The following is a 15,000-nucleotide window of genomic DNA, read 5'->3' as shown; positions in this document are numbered from 1 at the left end:
AGAGGGCCCTTCACCAAGAAGATTGTCAAAATCTTGAAAGTGTGGGATAACTATTTGGAATTTGGGGAAGAATGTCTGTCTTACATTTTTGTATTTTTCACAGTGAAGAAAGAAGTGCTCCTCTGTCTCAACTATCTCTGCCTGACAGTGACCACATATTCTTTGTTCTCTTGGCAGCCAGGTTTTCCTGTGCCTGCCTGTTTCTATCGCTAGATTGTGGTCACTGAGCCTGTATTTGGTCAGGACTTGCCTCGGTTTCTCTCTCCTCTCCCTCTCTCTCTGTCTCTCCTCTCCTCCCTCATCCCTCTCTCTCTCCTCTCTCTTCCCACTATCTCTCCTTTCTCTCTCTCTCTCTCTCTCTCTCCTCTCTCTTCCCACTCTCTCTCTCTCTCTCTTTCTCTCTCTCTCTCTCTGTCTCTCCTCTCCTCCCTCATCCCTCTCTCTCTCTCTCTCTCTCTGTCTCTCCTCTCCTCCCTCATCCCTCTCTCTCTCTCTCTCCTCTCCTCCCTCATCCCTCTCTCTCCTCTCCTCCCTCATCCCTCTCTCTCCTCTCCTCTCTCATCCCTCTCTCCTCTCTCATCCCACTATCTATCTCTCTCTCTCTCTCTCTCCTCTCCTCCCTCATCCCTCTCTCTGTCTCTCCTCTCTCCTCCCTCATCCCTCTCTCTGTCTCTCCTCTCTCCTCCCTCCTCCCTCTCTCTCTCCTCTCTCTTCCCACTATCTCTCCTCTCTCCTCCCTCATCCCTCTCTCTCTCTCTCCTCTCCTCCCTCATCCCTCTCTCTCTCCTCTCTCTTCCCACTATCTCTCCTCTCTCCTCCCTCATCCCTCTCTCTCTCTCTCCTCTCCTCCCTCATCCCTCTCTCTCTCCTCTCTCTTCCCACTATCTCTCCTCTCTCCTCCCTCATCCCTCTCTCTCTCTCTCTCTTTCCGCTCTTTCTCTGTCCCCCTCACTTCTCTCTATCACTGTGTTTTTATCATTATCAGTAATGTTCTGACATTTTCAGTTCTCTGTGTGTCTGTTTACATATCTTTATTTGATGTTTATGTCCGTGTGTATTTGCGTCTTTATGTGTGTGAGTGAGTGTGTATTTGCGTGTTTGTGTGTGTTTATGTTGGTTTGGCATTGATATCCACCCCAGCTAGAGACCTTTTTGTTTAGCACACACACACACACGCGCACACAGAAAGTATATGGTCTTTGACCCGTCATCACTAATGAGTGTGAAAGCTGACATTTCCGGTTCTGACGCGCGCGCGCACACACACACACACACACACACACACACACACACACACACACACACACACACACACACACACACACACACACACACACACACACACAGTGCATCCCTGTGCTGAAATTACACACACACACACACACACACACACACACACACACACACACACACACACACACACACAGTGCATTCATGTGATGAAACTAATGAGCTGTAAGTAACAGACTGTCTAACCTACTAAAATAAACAAGCACATGCATGCTCACACACACACACACACACAAACAAACACACACACAAACACACAAATCAGGCTATGAACATCACAGTGAACAAGACAACACAGAGCGGATGCTGTTGATATAGCAGCTACAATATGTGTGTGTGTGCAATAAACACACACACACAAACACAGACACGCACACACACAATTACTTGGCTGATTGCCCATCCGGTATCTGGTAATTAGGCCATGAGTGCACACACACACACACACACACACACACACACACACACACACACACACACACTCTGCAGTGGCTGGTTTGAGCAGGTGTGCATGACTCCTAGAGAAGGAATAATAGCACAGTGGTTCTAATCACAATCATCTCAGTGAAGACACACACACACACTCATGCACACACACACAATCATCTCTGTGAACCAGTGAATACACACACACACACATACATACAATCATCTCAGTGAGCCAGTTACGGCACTCACTCACACACACACACACACACACAGATACACACACATATAGATAGAGAGAGAGAGACTAACACATTTCTGTGAGCTTGTGAAAGCAGCTACTGCAAATATGAACTTCGCCCCACACACACACTCAAACAGTGAGGAAGAAACTAAGAAACACATCTCTGTGAAGGCAACCATAGGCAATATGAACTATATTATATATATCACTCATGCTAATGCATCTCTCCACCTCATTGCGGAGTGCCTAAAACCCCCCTTAGCTGTTGTAGAATCAGACTCGAGTGGCTTATTGCTTTTCTGAAACTTACTATAAATACCTGGCAAAGTTTCATAAAGTAAAGGCACAGCAACTAGAAATATAACGAGTTATTCCTAGATAATCATTCTTCCGCAGTCTCATTCCGCAATCTCATTCCGCAATCTCATTCCTCGTCCTCAGTCTCATTCCTCGTCCTCGTCCTCAGTCTCATTCCGCAGTCTCATTCCTCAGCAGTCTCATTCCGCAGTCTCATTCCACAGCGGTCTCAGCAGTCTCATTCCTCAGCAGTCTCATTCAGCAGTCTCATTCCACAGCAGTCTCATTCCTCAGCAGTCTCATTCCGCAGTCTCATTCCACAGCAGTCTCATTCCGCAGTCTCATTCCACAGCAGTCTCAGCAGTCTCATTCCTCAGCAGTCTCATTCCTCAGCAGTCTCATTCCTCAGCAGTCTCATTCCGCAGTCTCATTCCGCAGCAGTCTCAGCAGTCTCATTCCTCAGCAGTCTCATTCCGCAGTCTCATTCCGCAGTCTCATTCCTCAGCAGTCTCATTCCGCAGTCTCATTCCACTTCCTCAGTCTCATTCCTCGTCCTCGTCCGCAGTCTCATTCCGCAGTCTCATTCCTCAGCAGTCTCATTCCGCAGTCTCATTCCACAGCAGTCTCATTCCGCAGTCTCATTCCACAGCAGTCTCATTCCGCAGTCTCATTCCTCAGCAGTCTCATTCCGCAGTCTCATTCCACTTCCTCAATCTCATTCCGCAGCAGTCTCATTCCTCAGCAGTCTCATTCCGCAGTCTCATTCCTCAGCAGTCTCATTAGCCACGTCTATTCCGATTACAAACTGAATAACGGCTCAATTGGAATAAAAATGGTCATATAAACACCTCAGAATTTTAAATATTTAAATTCAAATTAATCATTGAATAATCAGCATTAGTGACATTAAAGTTCAAAGACTCTTTTATTATTATTTTTTACTGTTTAAATAATTGCCATAATAATCTATGATATGACTTAATATGCTGAGGAAATCAATTCAAAAGTGCTTAGGGAAGAAGTTTTTTTTTCACATACAAGGCATTTCAGGCCACATATATAACCTAAGGGACACAATGAAAATAAATTAACACTCCCCTCAATGTCAACACTTATTTCTTTGCATTGATGTGCGACTACAGAGTTGATGAACTCCGGTGATATGCAAATCCTTGCTGCAGACATTGCAGAGGACTTTATTTTCAACACTTTATTTTTTATCAACACCATCAGGCCATTTTTTAAAAGTAAATGTTCCAATCAATGATTCAGGCAGCACGTTTTCTTCTCTCTCCTTCATTTTACAGTCTAATTTTTACTGACTAGAACGGCTCGGGGTCAAAGGTCATACAGAATCGATTAATATGCACTAATTCTTTTAATCACTTATTTTTTTTCTCAAATTAATTAATCGAAATGAATCAGTTATTTTGACAGCCCTAATCGAATTATAACTGTGAAGTCAGCTGTCTATATCCTGGCAACGACGTGCTGTGTTGCCATCCGAAACATCTATAGCTGGTACCTTGATGCCTGCTACATCCAGTGACTCTTTGGACAGTTGCCATCCGAAACGTCTATACTGTAGCTGGTACCTTGATGCCTCTCTCCTCCTCCTCCTCTCTCCTCTTCCTCCTCCTCTTCCTCCAGTGCAGTATGAATGATGTTAACACGTCTCTCCTCCTCTCTCCTCCTCCTCCTCTCTTCTCCTCCTCCTCCTCTCTCCTCCTCCTTCTGCAGGCCAGTGGGGCGGTGGGCAGTGGGAGTATGAACCTGCTGGAGACGGACTTCTCGCGCAGCCTGCAGGAGATGGTGGAGCTGCACCTGTTCCACCAGAAGAGCATCCCAGCGTTCCTCAGCGCCGTCACCCTCGAGCTGTTCAGCAGGCAGACCACTGTGTAGCACGCACACACACACACACACACACAGTGGAGCTGCACCTGTTCCACCAGAAGAGCATCCCAGCATTCCTCAGCGCCGTCACCCTCGAGCTGTTCAGCAGGCAGACCACTGTGTAGCACGCATGCACACACACACGCACACACACACACACAGTGGAGCTGCACCTGTTCCACCAGATTATTTTTGTGTTTTATTGAGTCATGTTTTTCTTTCCCTCTTTAATTAGTATGATGAGACTTTGTGTGTGTTTGTGAGGGTAGGGGGGCAGTGAGTTTGTTTTAAGCAGCAGTAGGTGTGTGTGAGAGAGAGAGTTTGTAGGACTTCATAGACTTGTCAACATGAACTGGAGTCTGTTGTTTTGACTGGAGTCCATTTAAAATCAGGACAATAAAATCAAATGACCAAGACAACCTTGAGTACAATCATTTGGGCATACTCTCCAGTGGTGTCTGGTGTGTATGAGCGCTGTGTGTGTGCGTGCGTGCGTGCATGAGTGTCTGGTGTGCGTGTGTCAGGCTTCCCACACGTCATGGAATGTCTGGAACATCATGGAGTTTTGGAAAGCCTATTCCAGACATGAAAAGTCAGGGAATTTTACATTTTGGGGCAAAGTCATTTAATATCACCACCACAGAGTTACCGCAGGTGGTTAGGATTCATTCATAATGGACAGACACTTGGCCCCTGGGTATCTCAGAAAGAGAACATTTACATGTATTCATTTACAGTAGCAGACACTTGTCATCCAAAGTGACTTACATACAGTATGTCAATTCTATTACAAGGGACTAGACTGACTCCAGAGCAACTTTGACAGCCATATGTTTAATTATTATATGATTTAAAAAACTCATTTTTAAAGCCAAGTTAGATTCAGAATTTTGTCTTTTTTGGTGGGAGGGGGGTGGCCCATATCAAATTCTGCTTAGGGCCCCCCATAAGGGCTTGGGCCAGCACTGCGCAGAAGTTGTTCCTGTTGTAGCTTGTGTAGCCGGCGCGGTCTGTACCTCGCCGACTACTGCGTTGTGTTCAGGTGCACTGATGACAGGACACTGACATTCCTTTAGGCACTTTATTCTGAAGAAATCAAACAAGAGCACGGATGTGGTTTTTCTCCATACATATAAACAGTAGCCTCCCCTCAGTCAATGGTAAACAGACTGACCGTTGAATTGCATTCATTCAAAAAGCATAAAACAAAATACAATAAAGAATCACTATGGAAAATAAATGTTCGCATTAGGCTGTTTTTTCTCCGATCACATTGCATGTTCTCCTTAGGAAATATATCTTAAACCTAACCCATTCACACACAGGTTACAACATAAATACATACAGGACTAAACCACAATTATCAGATCTTCTAACATAATACATGTAAATGAACATCACATTTGCTAAACATGGTAATGGGAGTACATACCTGAAGAAATCAAACAAGAGCACGGATGTGGTTTTTCTCCATACATATAAACAGTAGCCTATACAAAGAAGAGAAAAGCTGAAGCATATAGGCTATCCTGCATGAAGACAAAATGGCGAAAGCTAACGACACACACACGCATAAAACCATAGACATAATATACATAGACGCCGCATCGACCGCTGCTCCCTACTAGCGCTGACGAGATTTGGAGCCGCCATCTTGGACCGGTCATCCACTCCACTCAGTGTAATCTGTTTGGCCGGTGCAATGAGCTGTCAGCACACTTAATTAATCATATCTCACTGAATACCGAACAGATTCTCACGCGGTTTTTTTTGCTGCAAAGGTCATACATGTAGCTATGATACAGGCCACATTGTTCGAAAATACAAAATACAACCAATAGTACGGTAATGTTAAATCTTACTTGTGAAAAGTAAATCCCCCGAGTATGGTCCGCCGATTTGAGCAGGAACATGCTGCACAGTGCTGTCATCTTGTGTTTTCTGCTGCAACGCAATGAGGAGTATGACAGGTCCAAGATGGCGGCCGCATTTCTTGTTTCCAGCAGCCAATGCGGCGTCTATGTATATTATGTCTATGCATAAAACAACCTGGTTAGCTAGTTAACTATTTCAAACATCTCATTATTCACTTCTGATATACATTAAGGAACACAAAACCACTGATCCCATATGCCCTTGCAATAATATACATGAAGAAATCATAACCTGTGCTTGAGCTGACGGTAAAACACATTAATTCTGTCTTAATGATCACATCTGATATAATACGTACCTCCCCCTCAGTCAATGGTAAACAGACTGACGAGAAAACGCGATGTCATTCACTCAATACACTCTTCCCACAGAGGGCGCTGTTACACAAAATAATATAACTCCCAATACCAAAGCTAATTTTATACAAGGCAGAACAAGGATTTTGGAGAAATAAAACATATTGACCTGAACCAAACACAATTGAAAACAAAAAAAAGACTTACACATTTTCTTATACCTGTTACACTTGCATGGTGGGTATTTCACTCATCTCATTTTTGGGGTAGGCTCCGCCCCTGCCAGTTATTATCAGGCATAGATCTGCGGTGTCTAGATTATCCAAGACTTGGACCAATGTGCGTAGCCTACTTTGTAAAGTTCTTTGTGAAATAAATCTATTTTCTCTCCGAGTCTTTCTGGGAGAAGTGTAGTCCTGACTCAATTTCTGACTCATCTTTCTCTCACCAATAGACTTAGCTAGATCACAGGGTCCTATGACCGCCTTTGAGAAAGTACTGGTTTAGTCCGTACAGCAGCTCCAGCCTGGAGCGTTATGAGACTGACCGTAAATGTCCAGAGATAATCCAGAGTCCGCAAGTAGCCTAATCCACAGAGTTCGCAAGTATCCACAGTGTTCTGAAGGGGAATATCTGCCTTCAGAAAATGACGGTGATTCGTTTAGTGAGGCTTCAGATGCGTCCCTGCCTTGCAATGATGCAGCTGGACAAAGTGAGAGTTTACTCCATAGTTTAGCTTACACCAAGCACAAACGTTGAATCGTTTGCCCAATGTCACTGGTGGGAATAATGTTTCACGGGTTCGGAGTGTTCATCGGGAAGTTAGCAGGGTGTTAGTGGTGTGGCGAACGAGGCTGGAGGTAGCATAATGGAGGTAGCATAATGTCCATAGCGCTAGCTTCTGTCTTATGAACGTGTGCCTCTCCACAATCGCGGCGACAGTAACGTGGTGAAGCCTTTGTCTAATGCCACTGGGTATGTTAGACGAGGTCGAAGTGCTCATAGGACAGTTAGGGGGGGAACGTAGTGGCAGTGTGGGGAGTCGCAATGAGAATGACAGTAGGCCTAGTCCGAGCTGCGCAAATTCTCTCCACTCGGCGCGCGCGAGGCAGATCTGGCCATGCTGCTCGAATGGTGGAGGTGGTGACACGCTCTCTCCCTCTCCCACACACACACACACACATTAGGTCATGCATAGTCTATCACAAGATGATGGGAATGCCGGCCCTGTATGGATAGGGATAGGGAGTCATTATCTCTACAGCAAAAGGCCTGCTACATAAAAAAAAAAGTCAGCCATTTAGTAATGATTTACACGGTTGATTTGCTATCTACTTCCCTGATCATTTAGGACATACAGTACACTATGTGTTCCTTTTTGTGTGTTCATGTCCTTGTGATGTGTGTGTCTTTGTCAGCTAAGAAAAAAAACAAAAAAACATCAACAAAAACAACAAAAAGAAAAAAAATACTAACATTGTCTCTTGTCTTGTCTCGTCATCTCACTCCTGATCTGTGCCTTGCCGTGGCAAATGAGCTTTTGAACTAAACAGGTCTTGTCTACTTGTGTTTGTGTGTCATCTGAATAATATATATGTGCCCCATACATGGAATCAGAGTGCCTACTGTATGTAGTAAATGGAAAATCTCTACAGCAAAAGGCCAGTCTACTGCTACATGCATTTGGTTTGTTTCTGCCATTTATTAGTAATGATTTACACAGTTTGTTCACTACTTACTATTTACCTGAGCATTCAGTATTGTGCAATATAGCATACAGAAGGTGAGGGACATTTTGGGGGGAAAGAAGTGGTGCATTTTATCATTCAAACATGCGACTTTTCATGAAAATTTTATAATCCAAGATGGCCGCCACCATATGACGTCATTATATGCAAATTAGATATAAACATTTAATCTCTACATAAACTTTGGGTCATCCTTCATATTTCTCTAATTTACAGAAAGTCTCTATCTCTTATCACTTTTAAGATATAGCCTTTTGAAATGAAGATGTCAAAATTGATCGTTTCGGAAAAAAACCTCTGGCGCCTAAAGGGTTAACTGTAGGCTATCACCGGCAGTGCATTGTAAAAACATTTTCCAACTTGTGTGCCGTTGCCACATTTTGCCTGCATGGATGCGCGATTGAGTGCACATCTAAATGTAACATGCAAGATGCAACAAACATTTCTAAGAGGCCTATAAACAGGTTAATTTCTGACATTACTACTAGCATATGAATGAATTATTTATGTTGTAAGACATGAAAAAAATTAATAACACAGGCACGCACAAATTCATCATTTAAATAAAAGGGGCAAGTTTCACTTGATCGCCTCCAAAAATTAATGGTGTAGCCTGTGCTAAGTTTTGTGAGAATTGTATCGGTAGCTATTGCGATATTGTTGACAGCCTTACTGCAACACAGTATGGTGCAGTAAATGGAAGCTTTTGATAGCACACGGCACTAACAAAAAACGCAAAACCAGGCAGGTTTTTGGGGCAGCCGTGGCCTACTGGTTAACACTTCGGACCTGTAACCGGATCAAACCCCGATCAGTAGGCACGGCTGAAGTGCCCTTGAGCAAGGCACCTAACCCCTCACTGCTCCCCGAGCGCAGCTGTTGATGCAGGCAGCTCACTGCGCCGGGATTAGTGTGTGCTTCACCTCACTGTGTGTACACTGTGTGCTGTATGTGTTTCACTAATTCACGGATTGGGATAAATGCAGAGACCAAATTTCCCTCACGGGATCAAAAGAGTATATATACTTATACTTAAAACCACCAGGACAAACCACTACAAACCACTCAAGGGTGTAGGCTACTCTCTCTGGAACCATCGCTAATTTGTGCGTTATTTACGTTTGATTACATTTCAGATGGTGCTGCTTGTTGGTTTCTTGTAGTATAGCGTTTTTGTCTTTCTTTATTTTTATATGTCCGTATATTGGGGTGGAGGGGGGGCATTTTGATCATATCTGAATATTACGGCCCTGGATTGTACCATGGTACACACTGTCCATATCTTCAGGACACATTATCTTGTGGACTGTGGACTATGTATATGACTGAGACAATAATTTCCTGAATTTCCCCTTGGGGATCAATAAAGTATCTATCTATCTATCTAAACGATAACTTGGAACTTGCGTAGCTCCGCCCCTGGTGCTGTGTGACAGCAGGTCAATGGTGACTCTTAGTCAGTTTGTGCGTTGTCCACACAGAGTTAACAGCGTCTGACCCAGCAACACACACACACACACACACACACACACACACATCGGCGTGAACTGAACTCTGAATGGTGTCCATTTTGAGAGTGTGAAAACAAACTTTCCATACGACACGATCTTCAGGAAATCAGTCACACACAAACACTCATCAGTGTGGACCCAACAGTAACTGATTTAAGCAATGGCACAACGACAAGGTGAGTGTGATGTGTTGGGACTAAAGAGTATTAGTCATGTGTTGGGACTAAAGCGTATTAGTCATGTGTTGGGACAAAAGAGTATTAGTCATGTGTTGGGACTATTAGTAATGTGTTGGGACTAAAGAGTATTAGTTGTGTGTTAGGACTAAAGAATATTAGTCATGTGTTGGGACTATAGAGTATTAGTCATGTGTTATATGGACTAAAGACTATTAGTCATGTGTTGGAGTATTAGTCATGTGTTGGTACTAAAGAATATTAGTCATGTGTTGGGACTATAGAGTATTAGTCATGTGTTATATGGACTAAAGACTATTAGTCATGTGTTGGAGTATTAGTCATGTGTTGGTACTAAAGAGTATTAGTCATGTGTTGGGACTAAAGAGTATTAGTCATGTGTTGGGACTAAAGAGTATTAGTCATGTGTTGGAGTATTAGTCATGTGTTGGTACTAGAGCGTATTAGTCATGTGTTGGGACTAAAGAGTATTAGTCGTGTGTTGGAGTATTAGTCATGTGTTGGGACTAAAGAGTATTAGTCGTGTGTTGGGACTAAAGAGTATTAGTGGTGTGTTGGGACTAAAGAGTATTAGTCATGTGTTGGTACTAAAGAGTATTAGTCATGTGTTGGTACTAGAGCGTATTAGTCGTGTGTTGGGACTAAAGAGTATTAGTGGTGTGTTGGGACTAAAGAGTATTAGTCATGTGTTGGGACTATAGAGTATTAGTCATGTGTTAAAATGTGTCATATCCTCAATATTGTATATTACTGCACATGGCAACAGACAGACAGACTCACTCACTCACTCACTCAATGAGCTCTCACGCTAAAAAAAACAGTGTGGAGAACAACATTAGACTGGTTAGATAGCACTTCACTGCAAACCACACACTGTGGCTTTGGGGAGTCTGTCTCCAAGTCCACGTGAAGCCTAGGCCTATATGTGACCCTGCAAGGCGAAACCAGTTGCTTTGCGCACAGTGCTATTTTGAGAAAATCCACGATAAACAAACGTACGGGTTAAAATGTCGAATTTTACGTTTTTGCATAATTGACAAGATACAATCTACACTTTTATGTGAACAAAAACTTTTTTGTGAACAAATTTCACGGAAAAACATACTTTTTGTATAAACGTATGTCTGTCTGTTAAACCCTGACGCACGGACTCGCGATTGAGGTGACTACCGAACAGCGGTACAATTAACGGGAGATCGCGTTGTTTGTGTAACAAATACAAGATGTGTTAACATCCGAGTAATCTACTTGTATGATAATGGCTAATAAATATTATATGCTAATAGAATATTTATTTCATGTTTGTGTAGCCTTCTACCTCAAGGGCAAAACAAAAATAAAAACATCTTTCAGGCTCAAAGTTCATATTTAAATTGTCTTGCATTGTATATGTCAGGGGTGGGCAAAACACACACAAAAATACATTTTTTATAGCCTATCATTTAGTATCAAAAATAATTTTGTTTTAAAATATTAATTGCTTAAAAATACTGCTAAATTGATACTATTTAACAAATTTATAAATGAATTGTGCACTGTCGCTTTAAGAACAATTCACGTTTAGTTCTCAATGCCAGCTCTTCTGCCAGCTCCACTCCGCTATGGCTACTGCTGTACCTACTGTATGGCTGTGCCCTCTCACAATTTATAAATGGTCAGTAGTGGGAACTACTGTTGCCTTCATGATTTCCTTTTAAACGTGTCTTATAAGAAGGAGATATCAATTATCAACAATGACAAGCCAGCTAGAACCTGCCACTCTCTCTCCCTCTCGTGAGCGCTCAGGTTCCCAATTAAATGGAATAGCATAACACTCAAGTTAGATCAGCTGCAAAGGAGATAACAAAGAGTAGGCCTATCATATCAAAATAGCGAGCAGCCTGATGACCAAATGAAATGCTCCGCGGGCCGGATTAAAGTGCTTGGCCGGATTAAAGTGCTTGGCCGGATTAAAGTGCTGGGCCGGATTCGGCCCGCGTGCCGCAGTTTGCCCATCCCTGGTATATGTTGTGCAATATAAGCCTACATATTATGTAATTAATTAATTAACATATTTCCCACAGGACATCTGTTTGATTTGTCTGCACAACACGTGAAACCGGCCTGTTTCAAGCTGTAGCCAGCTAAACCTTGGTGTGTGTGTGTGTGTGTGTGTGGGGGGAGGGGGGGTGGTTGCACGCACACACTGTAAACTGTTGAATGTCATCTGAGGTCAATGCCTCTCTCATACATCAAACCAGTTGCCATGGTTATATGACACACACACACATAGATAAATACACAATCATGAAAGACTCTCACCCAGTGATGTTCTTTAGGAAATCAAACGCTTTATTATTGTGCTCATGTTGACATTTCTCCACTGGCTTGATTCAGCCCTTAGGTAACCAGCAGTCTCCATAGCGTACACACACACACACACACACACACACACACACACACAGACGCCTGCTACAGCTACACACAGCCCTTTATTAACCGACTATTTCTATATATACACACACACACACACACACACACACATGGACTGACACACTCAAAACGCACCTCACACTCCTTGATCCTTTTCCGGGTCGAAGCCCAAACATTTCCTATTAATTTCATGGAAACGCAGGACAGTGCTACAGTTTGCAGAGTTTGAAAAGCTGAGATTTCACCCTGGAGAGGGGCATCCTAACATAAGCACACACTCTCTCTCTCTCTCTCTCTTTTTCACATACTCTCTTAGGGTCTCTTTTTCTGAGATGAAATGAAAAGAAAAGGTCCAGAAGAGTCACTGAAGGACAAAGCAGACTTTAAAACAGAAGAACTTCGAAACCAAGCCAAACTCAAATAATCCCAAATGCCCCCCAGAGAAACAGAGGGGGCATCTGATTGGTTCAGAGAAACAGAGGGGCCATCTGATTGGTTCAGAAAAACAGAGGGGCCATCTGATTGGTTCAGAAAAACAGAGGGACTGTTTGATTGGCTCAGGTAAACAGAGGAACCATCCAATTTGATTTGGCTGCTTAAGGCTGATTACATGATCACTAAGGACTGTTTCAATGTGGACTGAACTCTTGGCCTTGGAGAGGACACTCAAAATCGAATCTGGTCTGGATTAGAGCAGTCTGGTCTGGATTAGACCTCTGGATTGGCCTGGTCTGGATTAAAGTGATTGGGTAGAGAGAGAGAATGAGATGAGTGGTAAAGCAATAGAAAGAGAGGTAGAGGGTGCGAGTGATTAGAGTGGTTTGACATGGATTAAAATGGTCTGGATTAGAGAGGTCCAGTTTGGTTTGGATTAGAGTGGTCTGGTTTGGTCTATATTAAAGTGAGCTAGTGTGTGTGCGATCTAGTGGCTGGATTAGACTGTAGAGTAGTCTGGATTAGACTGGTCTGGTCTGGACTAAATTGGTCTGGATTAGATTGGTCTGGTTTGGATTAGATTGGCCTGGTCTGGATAAAAGGTCTCTTCTGGATTAGAGTGGTCTGGTTTGTGTTAAAGCAGTCAGGTCAAGTCTGGATTAGAGTTGTCTGTAGTCTGAATTCAAGTCTAGATTAGAGTGGCCTGGTCTGGATTAGGGTGGTTTGATCTGGATTAGAGTGGTCTGGATTAGAATGGTCTGGATTAAAGTGGTCTGGATGAGACTGCTCTGGATTAGAATGGTCTGGTCTGGATTAGAGTGGCCTGGTCTGGATTAGAGTGGTCTGGAATAGAATGGTCTGAGAGTGCGTGAGAGTGGTCAGGTCTGGATTAGAGTGGTCTGGATTAGAGTGGCCTGGTCTGGATTAGAGTAGTTAGGTTTGGTCTGGGTTAGAGTGGTCTGGATTAGAATCCCCTCTGGATTTAAGAGGGGTTTAGTCTAGATTAGAGTGACCTGGTCTGGATTAGAGTGGTCTGGATTAGAACGGTCTGGATTAAAGTGGTCTGGATGAGTGTGGTCTGGATTAGAGTGGCCTGGTCTGGATTAGAGTGCTCTGGATTAGAACGGTCTGGATTAAAGTGGTCTGGATGAGTGTGGTCTGGATTAGAGTGGTCTGGTCTGGATGAGTGTGGCCTGATCTAGATTAGAGTGGCCTGGTCTGGATGAGAGTGGCCTGATCTAGATTAGAGTGGCCTGGTCTGGATTAGAGTAGTTAGGTTTGGTCTGGGTTAGAGTGGCCAGGTCTGGTCTGGAATAGAGTAGACTGGTTTGATCTGGACAAGAATGGTTTGGTCAAGGAACTATGAGCTTAGCCAAAGAAAGAGGGATGAAGGAAGAGATAGATGAAGGGGGATGAAGAGGGAGAGAGTGAAAAAGATGTCTCATGAGAGGGAGAGAGTGAAAAAGATGTCTCATGAGAGGGAGAGAGTGAAAGAGATGTCTCATGAGAGAGTGAAAGAGATGTCTCATGAGAGGGAGAGAGTGAAAGAGATGTCTCATGAGAGTGAAAGTGAAAGAGATGTCTCATGAGAGGGAGAGAGTGAAAGAGATGTCTCATGAGAGGGAGAGAGTGAAAGAGATGTCTCATGAGAGTGAAAGTGAAAGAGATGTCTCATGAGAGGGAGAGAGTGAAAGAGATGTCTCATGAGAGGGAGAGAGTGAAAGAGATGTCTCATGAGAGGGAAAGAGATGTCTCATGAGAGGGAGAGAGTGAAAGAGATGTCTCATGAGAGTGAAAGAGATGTCTCATGAGAGATGTCTCATGAGAGTGAAAGAGATGTCTCATGAGAGGGAGAGAGCTAGAAAGCTGCCTGTTGACGGATGCTACAAAAAATACATTCATCATCATCATCCTGTCTGTACACATGAGAAAGGGTGTGTGTGTGTGACTGTGTTTGTGTGTGTGTGACTGTGTTTGTGTGTGTGACTGTGTTTGTGTGAGTGTCTGCCTGAGAGAAAGAGAGAGAGATGAAGAGAGAGAGAGAAGCAAAGAAAATAACTATGCCAATGTGGAGTGTAGGGAGAGAGAGTGTGTGTGTTTATGTGAGTGTATTTGTGTTTGTGTGTATGTGAGTGTATTTGTGTCTGTCTGTCTGTGTGTGTGTGTGTGTGTGTGAGAGAGTATATTTGTGTGTGTGTGTGTATGTGAGTGTATTTATGTCTGTGTGTGTGTGTGTTTGTGAGTGTATTTGTGTGTGTGTGCGTGTGTATGCATGTTTGTGTGTGTGTGCATGTTTGTGTGTGTGTGTGTGTATGC

At 43.4% G+C, this 15,000-nt stretch overlaps 1 protein-coding gene across 6 annotated transcripts in view; it reads left to right on the top strand.

The window, feature by feature from the left end:
- The window catches only part of mad1l1 (mitotic arrest deficient 1 like 1), a 49,958-nt gene extending 45,392 nt beyond the window's left edge, over positions 1–4,566 (top strand). For all 6 annotated transcript variants that reach the window (XM_042104193.1, XM_042104195.1, XM_042104194.1 and 3 more), the window contains one exon: positions 3,998–4,566. In XM_042104193.1, the coding sequence (XP_041960127.1) occupies positions 3,998–4,159 (162 nt within the window). In that variant the 3' untranslated portion in view covers positions 4,160–4,566. The remainder of the gene's footprint in view (positions 1–3,997) is intronic.
- The last annotated feature ends 10,434 nt before the right edge of the window (positions 4,567–15,000 follow it).

This window comes from Alosa sapidissima, chromosome 9, assembly GCF_018492685.1.
Source record: "Alosa sapidissima isolate fAloSap1 chromosome 9, fAloSap1.pri, whole genome shotgun sequence".
NCBI classification, from domain to species: Eukaryota; Metazoa; Chordata; class Actinopteri; order Clupeiformes; family Clupeidae; genus Alosa; species Alosa sapidissima.
Note: the sequence above shows the minus strand (reverse complement) of the source record. Positions and strands in the feature narration are given on the sequence as shown.